General features: G+C 42.2%; 2 protein-coding genes across 2 annotated transcripts in view; both read left to right on the plus strand.

The window, feature by feature from the left end:
* Positions 1-18,132, plus strand: part of txndc9 (thioredoxin domain containing 9) — a 65,174-nt gene that overhangs the window by 23,524 nt on the left and 23,518 nt on the right. The window lies entirely within an intron of this gene.
* On the plus strand, positions 1,214-17,595 carry aff3 (AF4/FMR2 family, member 3). The gene is made up of 19 exons (XM_083997111.1): positions 1,214-1,396; positions 3,020-3,064; positions 6,744-6,818; positions 7,292-7,322; positions 7,448-7,505; positions 8,552-8,603; positions 9,041-9,075; positions 9,271-9,463; positions 11,533-13,563; positions 13,718-13,845; positions 13,938-14,100; positions 14,195-14,298; positions 14,795-14,858; positions 15,367-15,503; positions 15,957-16,028; positions 16,146-16,239; positions 16,390-16,439; positions 16,552-16,757; positions 17,372-17,595. The coding sequence occupies exons 1-19, from the start codon at positions 1,325-1,327 to the stop codon at positions 17,491-17,493; spliced, it is 3,732 nt and encodes a 1,243-aa protein (XP_083853237.1). The 5' UTR covers positions 1,214-1,324; the 3' UTR covers positions 17,494-17,595.

Below are 18,132 nucleotides of genomic sequence, written 5' to 3' on the forward strand. Positions count from 1 at the left end.
CTGAGAAATGAAACTTCAGCTGTGAGCAAAAGTCCCTTTATGACTCTGGGATATTTTTGTAATGTGTACAATGTGTTTGACTTGGCTTCTCATTAACATACAAAAGGGCTATATGTTATTTATTTTACATTTAAAGCCCCTTAGATAACACGATTGGATATGTTTGGCTGCTTTCCAATGCTTTTTCTCTTGCCTCTGGAGTATATGTGATGAGAGGTAGCATCTTATAAACTGCAGTGGTCGTAGAAAACTTTGAAAAAAAATCAACAAAACTTAGTAGTAAACCTTGAGTACAATCATTTACACAAAAAAGTGGTTGTAAATAGTCAAGTGTGAAGTTGTAAATATTGGCATTTACTGGCTGAATGCAGTATGGCTCTCATGTGGCACACCATGGATGTTGATGGGCTATTCTGAAAATGCGTGTAATAATATTTTCATCCTAACAATGGCTGCGCATCACATGAAAGGCCACGCAAGATTATGGCCAACCCCACAGCTATAGGGGTGGTTTAGGGTCTTTGAGCTGATCTATTTTGGTTTCACTTATCTTTTTTATTGGGGTTAAATCAAAAACTCACAATGAGCTACACTGTCAAACACCAGACGGACAAAGTTAGCCGCTGGCCGCTGAATACTACGGACAATTTAACATCTAAAGGCCCTGATGTTTCCCTTAGGAACTAGTCCAGACCAAAATTAAGATAAGAAAGGGAAAAAGGAAAGTCAAGCCAACAGTTAATGCAATTACTCTTGAATGTTACTGTAAATAGTAAATAGGCAAATTTGATAGCCATTTACAGACTGTTGCACTGCCCCCAAGTGGGCACCACAAATCAATTAATGCGGGGTTAAAGCCCCATAATTCATAGCTACGCCCCTGTGGGTTGGACTAGATGTCATAAACATCATGTCACCGGCGTGTTCAGCGAGGATGGTGCTGTGTGCAACGATCCATAATTTGCGCATTTCGATATACACAGCAGCAGCCTCTTCCTGACTGTGTTCGTGTTGTAGACTATACGCTCAGTGCCAGAGTCTGAGTCGTGATCTCCCTTACGTGCGCCGCTGCGTGTGTGTCATCTCTGACGTTACCGGGAAACCGCCTACATCGCCCTCTGTCTCCCCCAGTGACACCAACAAGCCAACCCCGGCCGCCGGCAGCTTGCGCGGCGGAGCCAGGAGAGGAAGAGCCGCTCGGTCTGCTCTCTGGTCTGCTCTATGGTCTGGACTGTCAGCGCCGGACAACCGCATCTACCGCGCGTAACTCGAGTCCTCAGTGGTATGGACGCCGGAGGAGGAGAGCATTGACCATCCAGGAACCATGCCTACTGTCCTCGGTGGCAAAGGGAAACTTTCCATTGTCTGTTTTCTGCTCCGATGCGCATATTCTCAGGTGAGAGAGAGTATATTTATATATCTACATGGAGTAAACGGAAGGGAAAAGTTGTGATTATGTTTTGTTTGTTTGTATGACACAGACCGTTCAGTGACACTCGTCTGGCTCTTCAGTTGAGTCCTCCAGTGTTTTTCTTGCACCATACTTGCACCAGTTTGTAAGATACACGAAGTAGTTTCAGGTTGAACAATTTCCCTCCTTTGAACTGAGCCCTGTGCTAAGATGAGACGTGTTGTGCTCTAATCCTCCTAAAGTTTCAGTTTGCAAATTAAAAACCTTCAGATTTTTTCTACAAATGCACGTTGAATAAAGGCTGAAAATGAGCATAACTTCAGTAATTGCAGATACTTTAAGAATGCAACAGGTGGTTGGCAGTGTAGTTGGCTTGCATGCTGCTTGTTGCAGGTGTTATGATGGGTTGTGGTTTGACCCTGAGGGATTTCATTCATCTGGGTATTGCACCAGGGCTGTGATGCTAGTGGGTATAAATGTGTGAGACACACTCTACATGATAATATCCTTACTAATGGGCCTGTAAAGTGTAAACTGATGGAGCTTTTTTTTTTTTTTTGGGCCTGTGCACCGTCACAGGATGCTGAAATACTGTCAGTCTGTGTTTATGTTTTTCCTTTAGTGCCAGTGGCCTCATAACTGCCTCGTGGCTGTGATAATTTTCACACAAAGTGTTTTCCATCCGCAGGCATAAAGTCCAGCCACTCAGACACTGACCTTAGTGAGTCATGCATGCAAGAAAGGGGAGCACCACACACCCGCATAGACACACACAGAGGCATGCACGGTGCACTACAAAAAACATTTTTCAACTGTGCATACTCATGCTGCACAGATGACATCAAAGGCAAGAGTGGTGCATAGAGGTAAGAAGCAAATCGTCTTTCCTGAATGAACGCTTGAGCAGCACGCTTCTTGGCTTTCATGCAAGTGCAGTGAATTTGAATTGTGAGTTAAATCGTGAAAAGGAGAGAGAGAGATGGGGGAGGGAAAGAGAGAGAGAGAGAACAGAGTTGCTTAATGTGGATAGAAACACAAAGTTGCTTGCGACAGTATCAGCATCCGTCTGATCATCTGCAGCTGTGATTTCTGAGATGTGAGTCATCAACGTCCTCTCGACTCTCACAGTTTCTGTTTCTCTGTGTGTGTCTGTTTCTCTGTGTGTGTCTGTGTGTGTGGGTGGGTGTGAGAGACAGTGAGGTTTACAGTAAAGGGCCACACCGCTGTCAGTGTTTAAACTAAAAGGCGGGAAGCCGAGTGCAGAAGGTGATATTTTTGTGTATGTTGAAATGGAAGAGTTGACATCTTTAGTAAAGACTGAAGACAGAAATGAATGAATGAGTTCATGCACTGTGTGTGAGCACGTGTGTACAGTTATATTTGCTGCTGAACAATTCATTTTGTACAAAAATCTGAATTTTACGTGAACTTCAAACTGTACCAACTTTGTATTTTAAATGCTCGAACATGGATTGTGTGCGTAGTCAGCTGCAACTCTTGCCTGGTTGTTAAATGAAGCAATCTTTTTCTCTGGAGGGTTTCAAAACTTACCCCCCGAATAGATTATTAGCCTCAACTTCCTGTGTCTTTGTCTCATCTACTCTGCAGGTAACAAGAAGCCAACACAACAGCCGTGCCAAAGATATTCTGGAGGTAAGGAATGACTTTAAATCTTTATCGACTTTTTTAAAAGTGTCCCACTAGGACTAATTAACCAAAAAAGCTTTGCAATGATGAGCTTCATTGTGGAGTATCTGCATTTGATTATGTGGGGTTTGAGTCACGGGAGTCTTTAGATTTAGTAGTGTGATTAGTGCTATTGCTGTGAGGGGAAACACCTGCAGCTCTCACAGGGTGGTAACCGATGATTATTTTCACTATCAGATCATCTGCTGTTTGTTTTTTTTGTTTTCTGACTAATCAAATTTATCGCTCACTCGTACTCTTTACAACATTTGACCAAAACATTGAATTGGAAATAATATCTTAACATGTAAAAGTCAGGAATCAGAGACTTTATCATATTTGAAATGCTATAAAACAGAGAAAGGCTGCAAGTTTTCACACTGGAAAAGATGGAAGCAGAGAATATTTAGTAGGTTTGCATATAAAATAAAATAAAAACTGGTAAATTGTGATGACAACAGTTACAGATTGCAGGGCAGAGGGCGTCCTGTCATGAGTGTGGGACAGAGAGGAGGAGAAAGAGTATAGGGTTACAGAAGAGAGCAGTGAAAGGCAGATAGCAACACATAGTGCTCCACCGGGGAGCCTCGTCGTAGCCGGAGGTGGAGAGGGGTGAGGGCTGGTGCCGTGTCCTTGGTGACTGAGGGAGGAGATAATGAAGTGAAAGGATGAGCAGAGAGAGGAAACACTTGGCCCTTCAGGGCTCAATGCAGAGAGAGTGGGAAGAGAAAAGATTTAAGAGTCACCTGCCAGGTTGATTAACATAACAAGTGTCAGATGAATGGAGACAAAGACATGTGTCTGGTTGTGGGCTCCTACCAGCGTCCAATAGTTAAAACATTATATCTTGCAATATGTAAAAAAAGAAAAGAAAACCTCACCTCAAAAAAATGATAACAAAGTTTGGGGATTTTATTACTTTGGGATAGATCCAGTCAGGCTAACTGTTTCTGCCAGTTTCCAGTATTTGGTATGCCAAAATAAGCTAAGTCACCATTGGCTGTGACCCTGGACTGAACCAGGCTAAAAATTCAAAATTAAGAAAACACATTAGTAATAAAAACCTGCCCTTATTCTAATGGCAACTTGAGGCTGGCTCCTAAAGCAAGTCAATCCCCATTGACTCACATGAAATTATCAACTTAACAGCAGCCAGTAACAGTTTTGGTCTCTACGGCTGATCTCCTTCATGACGACTGTACGGGGGTGAATTTCAGTATCTTACTCATTTAAATTTGACTCAGGCTTTAAATTCTGTAAAATTCAGGGAGTGTAGCATGAGTGACAAGTGGGTGACTAATGGGTGATGTCATGGAGGCTACATCCATCTTTATTTACAGTCTATGTGATATTCTTAATTGGGTCTTGATAAGAAAGCAAAAAAAGTACATCCCCATCCCTGCTCCACCTCCACACAACCCCCCCACACACACACCATTAAACTTGAAAGCTGATAAAACCTGACCTTTTCCAGATCTTGCTCACTGTTTCGGCTGTCAAGCAATCTCGTGCCCTCCTTCAATGACTCCCTTTTATGCACGTATACTGTACTATACACACACTGAACCCCCATGACTCCACATTGTGACACAGCCGGGGAACCAGATCATGCTAAAATGGTAGATGAATGGCGCGAAATCAGGGTTTTTTGTCAGCAGCCACAAGGCCCGGTTTGTCTGAGTGTGGCTGCGGGCAATCTAATCAGCAGAGATGATAATCAGAGTCGGAGCAAAGACAGTGTGCTGTATATGCAGAGCTCTCACCATGTGGTTGGTTTCCTCTCCGTGCACCGTGCAGAGAGAACAAATAAGAAATGGGGTTAATCTTTCTTGATAGTCCAGGTGTATAATCATGTGTAATCATCACACACTCGTCTCTTCTCTCTTTCGCTCAGGGTCTCATTTTATTTTAAATCTCTATCAGGACTTAATCTGCATGAAAAGCAACAGACAATCACACTGATTGGGAAATGGCCGATGTGATTTTAGTAATACCTATAATCCTAAATGGGAATATTAGGGATTTATTAAAAGATGGGATATGCAGAAGAGTGTTAAGACTAATGGCTGGAGAGTTATGGATGTAAATATGTATCATGCTGCTGTAGCGCCACCTATAGGTGAAATACCTTTGACTTTTGCAGTGTACACAAAGTTCTTCATAACTAGTTTAGTAAGCGCTGATGATAATTTTCATTTTATATTTATGTATTGATTATTTCATTCACTCATTTTTAGTCTGTATGATAAATGTTGACACAACGTCTTAAATAGCGTGTAATATCTAAATGGGTTTGGTTAAGTGATATAATATCTAAAAAACACAAGACAATGTTAATAAGAGCATGTAAAGTCTTATTATTAGGCTATTTTCAGTGACCTGAATTATAGTAGTCTCCATCCATTTCCACATTGGACCACTCTTTGGCTTTTATACCAGCTTTGTTTTGGGGGGGATGGTGAATGTTCTTCCCAAGGTCTTCCCGAAAATGTTCAAACAATTCAGCTCATCAAAGTGATTCATAATATCCACTTCTATTGCAACCTCTTTAGTTGGCTATAATTGTAACATACAACTGCACTATGGTTTTAACTGTCGCTCTGGGGACTGATGATTACTTGTTGTGGCCCAATGCCACCTGACGTCTTTTACGTTCATCTCCCCAGGGCCATCTACAAGCAGCAAATGGTTTGATGGGGTGTCCTATGTTTTAGTTCACTGAATGTGCCATTGAGATAGCTGCCTTTGGAAATTTAAACAGAAAAGAAATAAATATCTAATGAATGCCCTGTTGGTGGCTGCTTAAAAATAGTTTTTATATTGAAGTGACCCCTACTTTAAAGAGGAACTATGCAAGATTTGCACATAATTAAACAGCTTCGGAGTAACTATGATGGTTAAATGACTTGTTACGGGGGGAATGGAGGCTCTCTGCCTACCACCTAGCATCTCTTGGCCAAAAAACAACCTTGATGATCAGATCAGTGCCTCCAGCCCGCTGATCCATGTTTCTTGCAAGGTCGTCTTGTGAGAAACATGGACTTCTCGCCCACTGTGTTGATAAAACCAAACCAAAACCAACCAAAACTCTGAAATAGTGACCGGACGTGCATAGTTCCCCTTTAAATACATGTTTGGAAATTACAATACATTCACTAAATGGAGAATGTTAACAGCAATTGTGGATTTTTAACTGGAACAATTTGTTTCTCACTGGGAATGACTGTGCTCCCCTGATTTTCCTTTATTGCCTTAAATTGTTTTTTGTTATCTCTCTATGTGTAACTCTCCAAAAGATTACTGTACAATGAGATCAATCAAAACAGAATGACTGCACAGAAATCTTGACACAACTGCAGAGTGCACACTGTGAACCTACACGAGACACTGAGGGTGACCTCATGTTTCCACCAACACGCACACTCCCCCAGATCGGGAGGACTGAGCTCATATCAGGAGTGTCTCAATAAGAGCTTGTCTGCACTGTATGTGTGTAAAAAGGGAGAGAGGTTAACCCTAAATCAGACAGGAATAAAGAAAGTTCTGATGACAGATTTAGGATGGCGGAGGTTTCTGAATGTGAAGATAATTACTCACACTGACATCTCACAATTCACCTTTGACCCCACCCACTGCTGTTGCACAGGACATGACTCAGTCCTGGCCGTCCCAGCAAGCCTTAGGGGGTGACCAGGCCCAAAGAATCCTCTACAATCCTAAGGTATGTGGGCGTGTTTGTTGTTTATCTTTGATAATTAAAGAGAAACTCCACCAAGGAATCTCACTGAACATGTGAAAAGGAAGTTTTGTTAAACCCTTTAGTGACTAAAGATAGAGCAGCATGAAGTGAGTCAGTGTGCCAGTTGGCCCTGAAGACTACAAGTTTGAGGATGGGATGTGGAGTTACGTGCTTACCAGACCTCTGTAGCCTGGGTAGCAACTCAAGTCTACATTGACTGCCAAAAGAATAACATATCCAAATGACAGAGCAGCATTGTGGGTAATGTAGGCGCCAGGTTTTTTAAAAGGATAAAGAAGGTATTGACTAAATTAAAGGATGTTATCTCTGATTCTGCTGCATCAATTTTGATCCTTTTCTCTGTCCATCATGAGTTAAAGTAGTGTGATGCTTTTAAATGTGCCTTTTAAGATTTGATTTTCAACCACTGTTTTATTGTCTCCCTCTGTCCTAAGGATGCAAAGCAACCAACACAACAAAGGCAAAGTGAGTGTTCACCGATTCAAGAGTTTGCATTTCTGATATATGCAACATTTTACAGCTGGTTTTCTCCATTAGTGGTGTAATATATGATCTATTTTCTGGTTTTATATGTTCTTTTACTCTCTTAGGTCAGGGGGATGTTCAACTGCGAATGACCCGTCACCCTCATGTTGCACCACACAAATCGTAAGTGAGGCATGAGGAAACAAGATCCACCGAAAGGTCATCAAACCTGAAGTGAAACTTTGGAAAACAAACATATGATAAAATATTTCACACCAAAAGCTGATGTGTTCCCATAAGTATTTTTTTATTTATGAAAAAATGAATTCATGAATATCCTTATCTGAACAGCCAAAAGGAAAAGCATTAAAAACAGAGAGAGTGGAGCGAAAAAGATAAATAGGGGTCAGTCAGCTAACAGTGTTTCAGGCTATGTAACCTAAGTCAGGTCAAAGGTCAGTTAACAATCCTGAAAGCTGTCAGTGGAGACCGATGTGCTTCTGTTGGTTAACTCTATACATCCTCTTTTTAACGCAGGACACATGTTCTGTAGCATAAGCCAACTGCAAGTCTCACCTTATCACACAGCCCTTGTTATGTAATACTGCGATTTTATGACGGTTCATGTTTCAAAAAATATTTGGAAAATGTTTTATTTTTATGAGCAGTGGGCACTTGTTTGCATTTTAACTGGAATGCATTCAGCTACAAAAATAAATGGTCTACGCTGATAATCGTAATCCTATTCCAAACAATGGACATGCGAGTAAAAACGAATTATTTATTTAAAAATGATCAGTAGTGTGAACTTTGTACCTTATTAAATGATCAGTCATCCGATCAACTTACATGCAAAACTGGTTATGGTTTTTAAAAGTAGGCTAACTGTGGAAATCTGTATTTTTAAAATGTAAGTTTGAAAGCTTTATCTAAGTTATTAATGCTGTGGTTATTATTAGGTATCATGCATGACACAAAATATCATTATTAAACACAGTTTCTTCATCCATATCATTAAAAAGTGAATGTGCTCCTATAATTTATAATCATTCAGACTGTGGCATCTTGGTTCCTTACATAAAACTGATTCCAGTTATTTTAAATTTAAGAAAGAGAGAGACCTGGTTTAAGGATTTGAATGAGTTGTGATAGAGGGGGGAAAAAAGGATGTACTGAAAACCCTAACAACAACTTGCCCTTTTTCTGACTGTGTGTTTGTTTGTTTACAGCATGCTTGCTGATGACCTGAAGCTAAGCAGTGATGATGATGACACTCAAAGGGTATGTAACGCTCTGCCCCTTTCCCCCTGAAAGCCAGACAACAAATCACCATGCTTCAAAGCCCTTTCATGATAATATGCCTTTAGTAGTAGCTGTGTCCTAAGCTGATCCTCATGCTGCTTTGCATGCTCGAGGGAGGCAGACAGTGTTAGAGGGCGGGGAAAATGTAAGGGAAAGCAAAACAAAGATGAGGACTGGAGTGTTTCACAGCTCCTGTTGAAGGATGCCTGATTTTGTTGTAGTGTTTCATGGTGTGCGCTCACACGTCTATGCGCAGCTCAAATGGCATTCAGATCAAATTCCTTTTTCGCTGCTAATCGTACAAAGATCAGGCAGCAGATGTACCACGTCCAGTGAGTTAAGTAAGTAAATAAGAAAGTCGTTCACTTTGCTGTTCCTGTGAATGATAACTTTCTGTTTGTTTTGTATTCTTAAAGGCCACTCATGAGTCAGCTTCCTGGGAAAGACACAGGTACCTGATTGCTAAATACTGTGTGCATATCTTTTATTTTGTGTTGATTGTTTGTCTGTAAACATAAGTTGGACCGTTTATGTGCCACGAATAACAACAGTATCCGTCTGAGTGGATGTGTGCTCTCCTCGGCCATGTACCTATGCTGACCCCGCTCTGATGTGTGTGTGTGTGTGTGTGTGTGGTGACTGACAGCCTGTCAGCACAGCGAGCGCACATACATGGCAGGAGGGTGAGACATTCCAGCTCGGACTCTTCAGGCTCAGACTCCTCTGCCGAGTCGGGCAGCAGCAGCCTCCTTCATTCCCGGAGCCCGAGCCCAGACGTCCACCCGGACCCTGCGTCGCCTGCCAACACGCAGCCACAGCGCAGCGGCAACAACAACGAGGTACCAATGCAGAGCCAGACTCTTGTCCTCTTATGTCCATATCTCACTTGTCTGTGTCTCCTCCTCTGTTTGTGTGCCTGTGGGTGAATTCTCTGCAGGGAGTGGTGGCCACGAGGCCGTTGACGGCAGGTGTGGGGAGGGACAGAGGAATGAGGAATGCGTGTGAGTTGGGAAGGAGGAGGATGGGGGAGGTTGAGGGGCACGGGTAGCTTTGGGAATTAGTGCCTGGGTGTCATGTCAACAGGCTGAGTCTTAAAGAGGAAAGCCCTCAGGAGGTGGAAGTGATCAAGACTTGGGTTCATGTTGACATCTACAACTGGAGCTACCCTCTATCTCAAAACAACATCTCACAGATGAGAATGAGGCCAGCTTGCATTTTGTTGTCTCAGATAAATACTGAATGGGTGATTTAATATATTACGGCGTATGATGGAGGCGGGTATTTGTTTGAGACGTGTGCTGGGTGGGGAATGAAAGGGAAACTTGCTTCTCTTTTATGAATGGAAGGCCCTGTAAAACATAGCAGAACTGTATCACTAAACACACACTACATTGGGCCCCTATCGAGAGGTAGGCAGCGGAGTGTGTGTGTTTTTTCGGAGGGGGAGGGAGGGAGGGAGAGAGGGAGAGAGGGAGGGGGGAGGGGTGTGCACCATGTGTTTTTCATTTATGTGGAGTGTTTGAGTGTCTCCCAGAGAAGAGATGGGGGTTGGAGTTCTGGACGCAGCAAATACAGAGTTCCAGGTAGTGAGAGAAAGAGGGAGGGACAGAAAAAAAAAGGGGAGGGAGGGAGGGCAGCCGAGAAGGTACAAGAGATGCAGTGTCTTCTCTGGAAAGAGGGCGAGGGATGTGGGGAAGGAGGGGAGGGTGGTCACTGTTTGACTTGAGGAGTAGAGGTCTAATTTAGCTCTTGGTCAGCTAAGAGAGCAAAAAGAGAGAAACGGGAGACAGAGAAAGAAGTTAGCTCTCCAGCTGTGAGTATCCTCTGTTTTGGGTTTTTTTTTTTTTTTTTTTCATTTGACTAAAAACTCCTGCAGTCTCTTGTGTTCTTCACATTCTTACAGTTACCAAGCCAGTTGTTAAGCAAACATTAAGTGAGTCATTTCACATAATTGGATGGGGGGTTGAGCTACTGTAAGAACAGATGTGGACTGTTAGACTATGTAGCAAGTAGGCTATTTGAAGGAGCTTAACATGCCGGTTGAAGTTTTTATAGAACCAAGTCTTTAGATATGAGTCACGTCCTAAGGTTTTCATTCTGACTTTCACTAGTTTTAATAGCAGCCGGGTCAGTGAGGTGCAGTTAACGTGGTGCAGTTAAGATGGCTCTATCGGTATGTGCAGATGTTGTGGTATGTGCACACTTGTTTGCAATGCGTGTCTGTCCCCACATGGTTAAATGTTAAGTGATCCTTCATTCTCTACTTGCACCTTATCTCTTTGCACATGAAAAAAACATGTGTACAGCAGGGAAAGTAAAAACCAAAACTGACTTTCAAATAACCAGCATTTAAAATATAATGCACGTTTCCTGCAAACACTTGTTACCAAGTCATGATTATGTAAATATAATAAATAATGTATGAGTATTCTTACATTTTCTAGTTTCAGTTTTCATAACTTAAGCAGTAGATTTTGTTTTGTTTTTAAGATACAGCTGTGTCTTTAGACCAGTTGCTTTGAATTAAGTGTGATGACTTACTTTTACCACACAAACAGATGTTTTAACCAGAGCCCTCTTCATAAGAAAATGTGTTTCTGGACTATTACAGAATGAACAGCCAAATGCTAGTCATTGAAATCAGCTGATTACATAATTATACATCAGTAATGGTAATATATAACATATTAAATAGCTACTACTTTGTATCTTGCATTTTGACACAGAAAGTGTCAGAGAAAATCCTGTTGATAAATACTCCACTCAGATTGTAATACTTGGTAAAAGAGCACTAATACATTGTTGTATTACTTGAGAAAACAATCTTTTTCCACCATTTCCAGTGTGTCTCAGGCCTCTGGTTCTATTTGTAATTTATGTCCTTTTCTTTTTCTTTTTCTTTCTTGAGATTGACCATCCCTCTGCTGCCCAGTGGCAGTTGGATAAATGGCTGAAGAAGTCCCGCAAAAAATCTGCCAGCAGTGAGCAGGATCCTTCCCACAGCACTACAAGACACTTGTCCTCTCTTCACACCCAGCGAGCCCCATCTCCGGCCAGGTCCTGGGACAGCAATCAGGACTACAGCCCAAGCCAAAGCCCTATTCCCAGCCCACAGTTCAATTACAGCCAAAACGATAGCCCCCTACCTAGCCCTGGTTACAGCTTCTGTCCTAGCCCCAGCCCGTTTCCCAGCACATGTGTAAGTCCCGGCCCTAGCCCAAGGCACAGTCCAATCCCCAGCCCAGTTCCAAGTGTTTGCCCCAGTCCATTTGGGAGCCCAAGAGAAAGCCGCAGCCCAAGCCCTTTACCTAGGGAGCCTCCAAGAAGCCCAAGTCCCAGCTTACCTCCTCCTTCAAGGGTTCGTCAATACCCTGAGGTTCAGAGTCAGAGCCACACGCAACCTAGCCAAACAACTAATTCACACAAGACAAAAATTAGGTCATGGACCGACACGTTGCCTAATGCCGACATCAAGAACAAGCCCACAAATAGTAATAGTCAACCGCTGCCAACTCATCAACATAGGCCCAAGACTCAATCCACACAGAATCAAGACCAAAGCCAAAGCAAATCCAAGACTTCTGCTGTTTTAAACTCTTCCCAGAGTCACAACCACAAATCAAGACCCAAGTCTAACTTTCAGCCAAAACAGCTCTCCGAAGCTCCGAAAGCCAAACACGCATTACATTTTGAGCAGGTCCAAGGTAGCAGATCCCACCACAGCTCCAACCACAAACCCAGGCCTCCATTTCAACCCAGCTCACAACATAGCCCCACAAGAGCAAAGCACTTAGTTGCTGCTAACCGTGAGACCAATGCTGGTCATAGTACTCATTCTGAACCTACCTCTAAAGCTGCCAGTAATACTGGTGGTGGGTTGAACTCTCGGGCTAGTCCTAGCCTAAAACCTAGGGCCAAGTCGTGGGAAGCTGCATTGTCAGTTCCTGTGCATGTTAATCAGACAAAGATATCACAGAAGAAATCCCAAAATAAGGAGCAGCAGGTAGATCACAGAGGAGACCACCGGACCCAAGCAGAAGGGAGAAAACACGAGAGGAAAGAGGACAGACATAGGGAACAACAGCAAGGGAAACAGGAGAGAAAGGCAGGCAAGAGGCTGGCGGAGGAACAGCTACTAAGACGTCCCTGGATTGAGAGTTCAGCGGAAGAAGAGGAGGCAGAGGAGGAGGAGGAGGAGGGAGCAGTAGAAAGGCATAGGAGGAGAGAGGATACAGCAAAAGGTGAAAACAGGAGGAGGAGGGAGCACCAACACAGACGCGAATGGCAAACAACAGTCCAGACCAAACAGAGACAGTCTACCAACACCAAGCAACACTGCCTTCAAGAGGAATCGCGCCACCAGGGGAGGACAACAAAGGGAAGAAAAAGTGAGGAGAGGGAATTACAGCCAGATCCTTCACCTCCTCCATCACGTACCCCAACCCCTCCTCGGCCATCCTCCCCATCATCCTCATCCTCCTCTTCCTCCTCAAATTCAGATTCAGAGTCTGAACACCCAGCTCTGATCACCAAAGTCCCAGCCGATTCTACCTCCCAGAAGAGATTTGCCAAGGAAGGGCGTCAATGCCCGGGCAGACCTGACGCAAACAAGCCAAAGGTGGTGCACTCCAAAGGACCTGTCTCAGCTAATCCAGGTGAGGGGCAGCAGAGTGGGGGGAGGCAAAAACTCTACACCCTGGTGCCTTTTGGGCGAGGTGAGAAGACAACAGCGCCTTCCCAGCGAGGCCTTAGAAATCTGGTGGTGCATATAGACCTCTGTCTTCTCAAGAGGGTCCCCGACAGCACTACTAGCCCTACTGTTAAAAAGCCTTTCTCCTCTCCCTCGTCCTCTTCATCAACCAAGGACAAACAAAGAGAGGCTATGAAACACCTATACACACCCGAGACCGCGACAAAGGACAGCAAAAGGAAACGCAAGGTAGACAACATGCAGTGTACATTTTTATATTCCGTCTATTATATTTTTTTTGTGTCTCCGACCCTGTACATATTTTCATGCATTAATACAGGCTGAAAACATTGATAGAGGTATATTCTTCAAAGAGTGCTTATGTGTTTTTGTGTGTGACCAGCTTGAAAATGGTGAGTCACACAGAGAAAGCAAGAGGAGTATTCCTCATGCAAGTGACCTCTCATGTCGGACAGAGTCATCAGCTCACACAGCGCAGTGCAACATTGTGACTGAGACCACACACAATGGGTAAAAACAAACACAACACCACAAAATATGTGATTATATATTATATGTATATTTAAATCTCACCTTACGTGTGTTTGGGTGTGTACTTGCAGGTACTTGGAGGAGTATTTAGACAGCAAGAGGCCTTTATCCCCCCTGTCTCCACTGTCCAACAGCCCTGAGCCCTCCAAGCCTCCCGTCAAAACAAAGACTTCTGAGCAGCATCACATCCACACCCATAAGAACAGAGACAAGAATAGAGTCTCTGCTGTAAAGGTAATACAAAAAGGACTGCTTGTTGAGATGATCCCAAGTCCATTGGTTCCAACATTTGAGTTAAATACACCTGTTTCTAAACCTGTACACTCAGCCCAAGATGGAGGTGGAATGTGTAAAGGTATCAAGACAACCCCAGCCCCCATGCGAGTCCTGGAGTCTTACAGAGCACAGGGGGACGGTGCCCAACCACGAAACGTGAGCAATTATCCCAACAACACACACAGTGCATCACTGCACAGCCCATGATGGTAGTTGAGATAGATAAAGCTTGTTGTGACTTACTGAAAACATCAAATACTTTGACTCAGGGCTCCAGACTGCCCCTAAATGGGAGCATTTTGCCCCTAAAATTTGAGACAGTGCAAGTACATTTTTCATCTACTTGCATGTGCAACCAGTAAATTTGCAGTTGTTTTTTTTTTTTTACACTGGCGAAATGCAGAAGGGGAGACTTAAAGACTCTGGTATCTGTCATTACAGGTGGCAGGCCAATGTGTGTGAGGATCATGAATGAAAAGGAAATGTGAATATTTGATTTGCAAGTCGATTTACAGTGTGCGCCCCTAAATTCTCTGATTGCACACTAAAATTTTAAATTAGGGACCACTATGCTCCTAGTAAAAAAAAGTTAATCTGGAGCCCTGCTTTGACTGTACCTCACTAAATCTGCATTTTTTGTTCACCTTCCTAGTCCACACCATGCTGAGTACTACTTACATGAAGCTAAAAGGATGAAGCATCGTGCCGACGCAATGGTAAGTTCTTGATCTTTGATTGAATATAAATGGTTGAGAGAGAGAGTGAAACTGCATTGTATGATTAGATGAAATACACTGATATTTTGGGAAATCCAATCTGTTTAGAAACAGAATGATTGGTTTGATTTCTCTGTTAAGTCAGCAAAATGTAGTAGGTCTCCTTTTTCCAATGAGGAAACAAAGAAATGAACATGCAACATACTGTATGTTAACATAATATATCAGTCAGTATACTGAATATATATTGTGCTTTGGCCATTTAGAAGTTGGTGTTAACATAGAAATTTTGATTAAACAGTAAAAATAAATGTGCTCAAAACATTTCCTCATACATATCAGAAATTAGGGTTTTTGTTTCTGCTGGATTATAGCCATTTGCTGCCTGTGCTGAGCTGAACATGACCTGTTGAAGAACTTACCATCTAATTCCTGTTTGTTTGGATACTTTAGAGCAAAATATTTAAATAGTCTGTCCTTTAATATTTCACCCAATCTCTTGTTTCAGGTGGACAAGCTGGGGAAAGCCGTGAACTATGTTGACGCTGCTCTTTCCTTCATGGAATGTGGGAAAGCAATGGAGGAAGGTCCGCTTGAGGCAAAATCTCCCTACACAATGTACTCAGAGACAGTGGAACTTATCAGGTAAATACGACATCAAAGCTACAACAGATATGTTATTAGGATAATGAAAACAAACAAGGCAAGGCAGCTTTATTTATATAGCTCATTTCATACCAAGGGGCATCTCAATGTGCTTTACATAAAAACAAAACATTTGACAGTAAAAATTGGAAACAGGGAAAAGAAACATTAAAAATTAAAATAAAACCCAAAATACCGGTAGTAAAAAGTTGGAAACATTAAACATACAATTAAAAGCAAGAAAAAAGAATAAGAGAAAGTACAGGAAAAAGAGAGAGAAAAGAATGCATGAGCAGCATTAAATATTGATTGTATTAAAACAATTAAGAGAGATTTAGATTTAAAGTTCTTAAAACGAGCTCAGCGATAAGCACATGAAAAGAGACGTTTTTAACCTGAATTTAAACAAACTGTATATGAGCCGGAGCTTCGTTAACAGTCCAACGTCTTCAGGTATGCAATGAGGCTGAAGAGCCACTCCGGCCCTGGGGCAAGACAGGAAGACAAACAGCTGGCGGTTCTGTGGTGCGTATGTCATCTTCTCTGTTTATACCACATCTATCAGCGTGCTGAAGGTCCTGCATTTTGAATATGATTTGTGGTCCGTTTTAGTCTCTCTGAATTGTGTTTGTATGCCCACAGTTTCCGATGCCTTGCCCTACTTTACTGGCAGATGTTTCGCTTAAAGAAGGACCATGCACTGAAATACTCCAAAGTACTGCTGGACTATTTTAAGGTATATCTAAAAAAAAAAAAAAAACAAGTCTGATTTACCACCATCTACTCACAGACACTTACACAGATTTCCGGACAGCTTTCCCGGACAGCGATAAGAGGAATGTAAACAGCAGAAAAACTCCAAGTCTTATTTATGTTCTTATTACAGAGTTCTCCCAAAGTGCCTAACACACCACCCGGCTGGAACGATTCTGGGAAGTAAGTGGAAAATAACTTTATACCATAGACTCTATTTCAGATTTGGCTTCTATTCCATCCGCTGAAAGCCCATTCATCACCATCACTCTATTGTATGTGCTTTCACTCCTAGGGGCGCAGGAGGACCCCCGTCATCGCTCTCACCCAATGCCAAACACCTTGGACGCGGTTCACATGGGGGCAGCACTTCCCCCTCTCTTATAAGCATCCCCCAACGCATCCACCAGATGGCAGCAAATCACCTGAACATAACTAACAGTGTCTTGTACAGCTATGAGTACTGGGAGGTGGCTGACAACCTTGCAAAGGAGAATAAAGGTAAACACACGGCTTGTACACACAGAAGTAACGGTCGTATGGTTGGAAAACTGTCATTGTTTGACCACACTTGACAGCAGTTTTTAAACAAAGGTTATTATAGTTTAAAAAATGTAATTCGTTTTTTTTTTTCAGTTTAGTTTTTGTTAGTTCAACAAGCGATTAAGCAGTTTTAGTTTAGTTTTTATTATTGAGAAATTGACTAGTTTTTATTTAGTCTTAGTTTTTCAGGTATTAGGAGAAAGCCTCTGTGAGACCTTTGAAGATGAACTTCCAAATTTGTCGGTCAGTCTTCATCACGTTACGTTCACTCTTATCTACCTGTGGGTCGTATTCGAAGTCGCCCCATATTGAGCTGTGGCATTTTCTTCATGCAACATCTCTAAGAAAACTAAACTATAAGATATTAATGTTATCTGCAATTCTGTTTAGTTTTAGTTAGTTTTGCATTGTTCATTGTCCGTTTTTATTTAGTTCTCGTTTTTTGAAATATTGTCATTTTTATTTCAGTTTACTAAATCATTTTTGCATGGCTAGTTTTAGCCTTAGCCTTAGTTTTAGTTAATTATAATAACCCTGTTTTTAAGAGCATTTTTTCCCCTTTCTCATTACAGAGTTCTTCAATTACTTGAATACTTTGTCTGGGCCATTGACTCTTCACAGTAGCATCGCTCACACAGTCCAATACACCAGACAGGCTCTTCAGTGGATACGCATTAGTGCCAAACTCAACTAAGGACGGATTTGCCTTTTACCTGTTCACTGGATCTCCAGTTCTCATTTGCTGTGAGATGAGAGAAAAACGCAATGCAGCTAACAAGACAGCACAGTTGGCTACTGTGCTGTGTGAAACGAGAGTTGGATAAGATCTGATGGGGCCGACATTTGTCATCATCAGGGCTTTTCTGTGTGCAAAGCCTTCTGAAGGTGTAAACTCTGAACATCTCACACATTCACTCCATGCGACTTCTTCCTCAACATTGGATTACTCCTGAGGAGTTGTGTGTGTGCTCTGTATTTGAAATCTCTAATCATTTGCCAAATATTGCTTGGATCTCATAGACAACTTTGGATTACATCATCATCATCATCATCCATCAGACTGTTTCTGTGGACTACAAATGACAAGATACCATGGAAGACCAACCAATCATCCAGTCATATACCACTTTCTCCAAAGTAGAACACTTGTTTCCTAATGAAGGACTCGTCTCTTACTTCTGAATTTTATTATATTTTCACTTTTATGTGTTTTTACTGTGCAATATTTGATGGATTATCTGTTTTTAGAAAATGAGAAAATACAAGAGAATAATGTTGGTGGGTCTAGTTGCCAACATTAAAGATTACAAAATGTATTATTGGCTCTTTGTTG

The sequence above is a fragment of the Trachurus trachurus genome, assembly GCF_905171665.1.
Source record: "Trachurus trachurus genome assembly, chromosome: 21".
NCBI classification, from domain to species: Eukaryota; Metazoa; Chordata; class Actinopteri; order Carangiformes; family Carangidae; genus Trachurus; species Trachurus trachurus.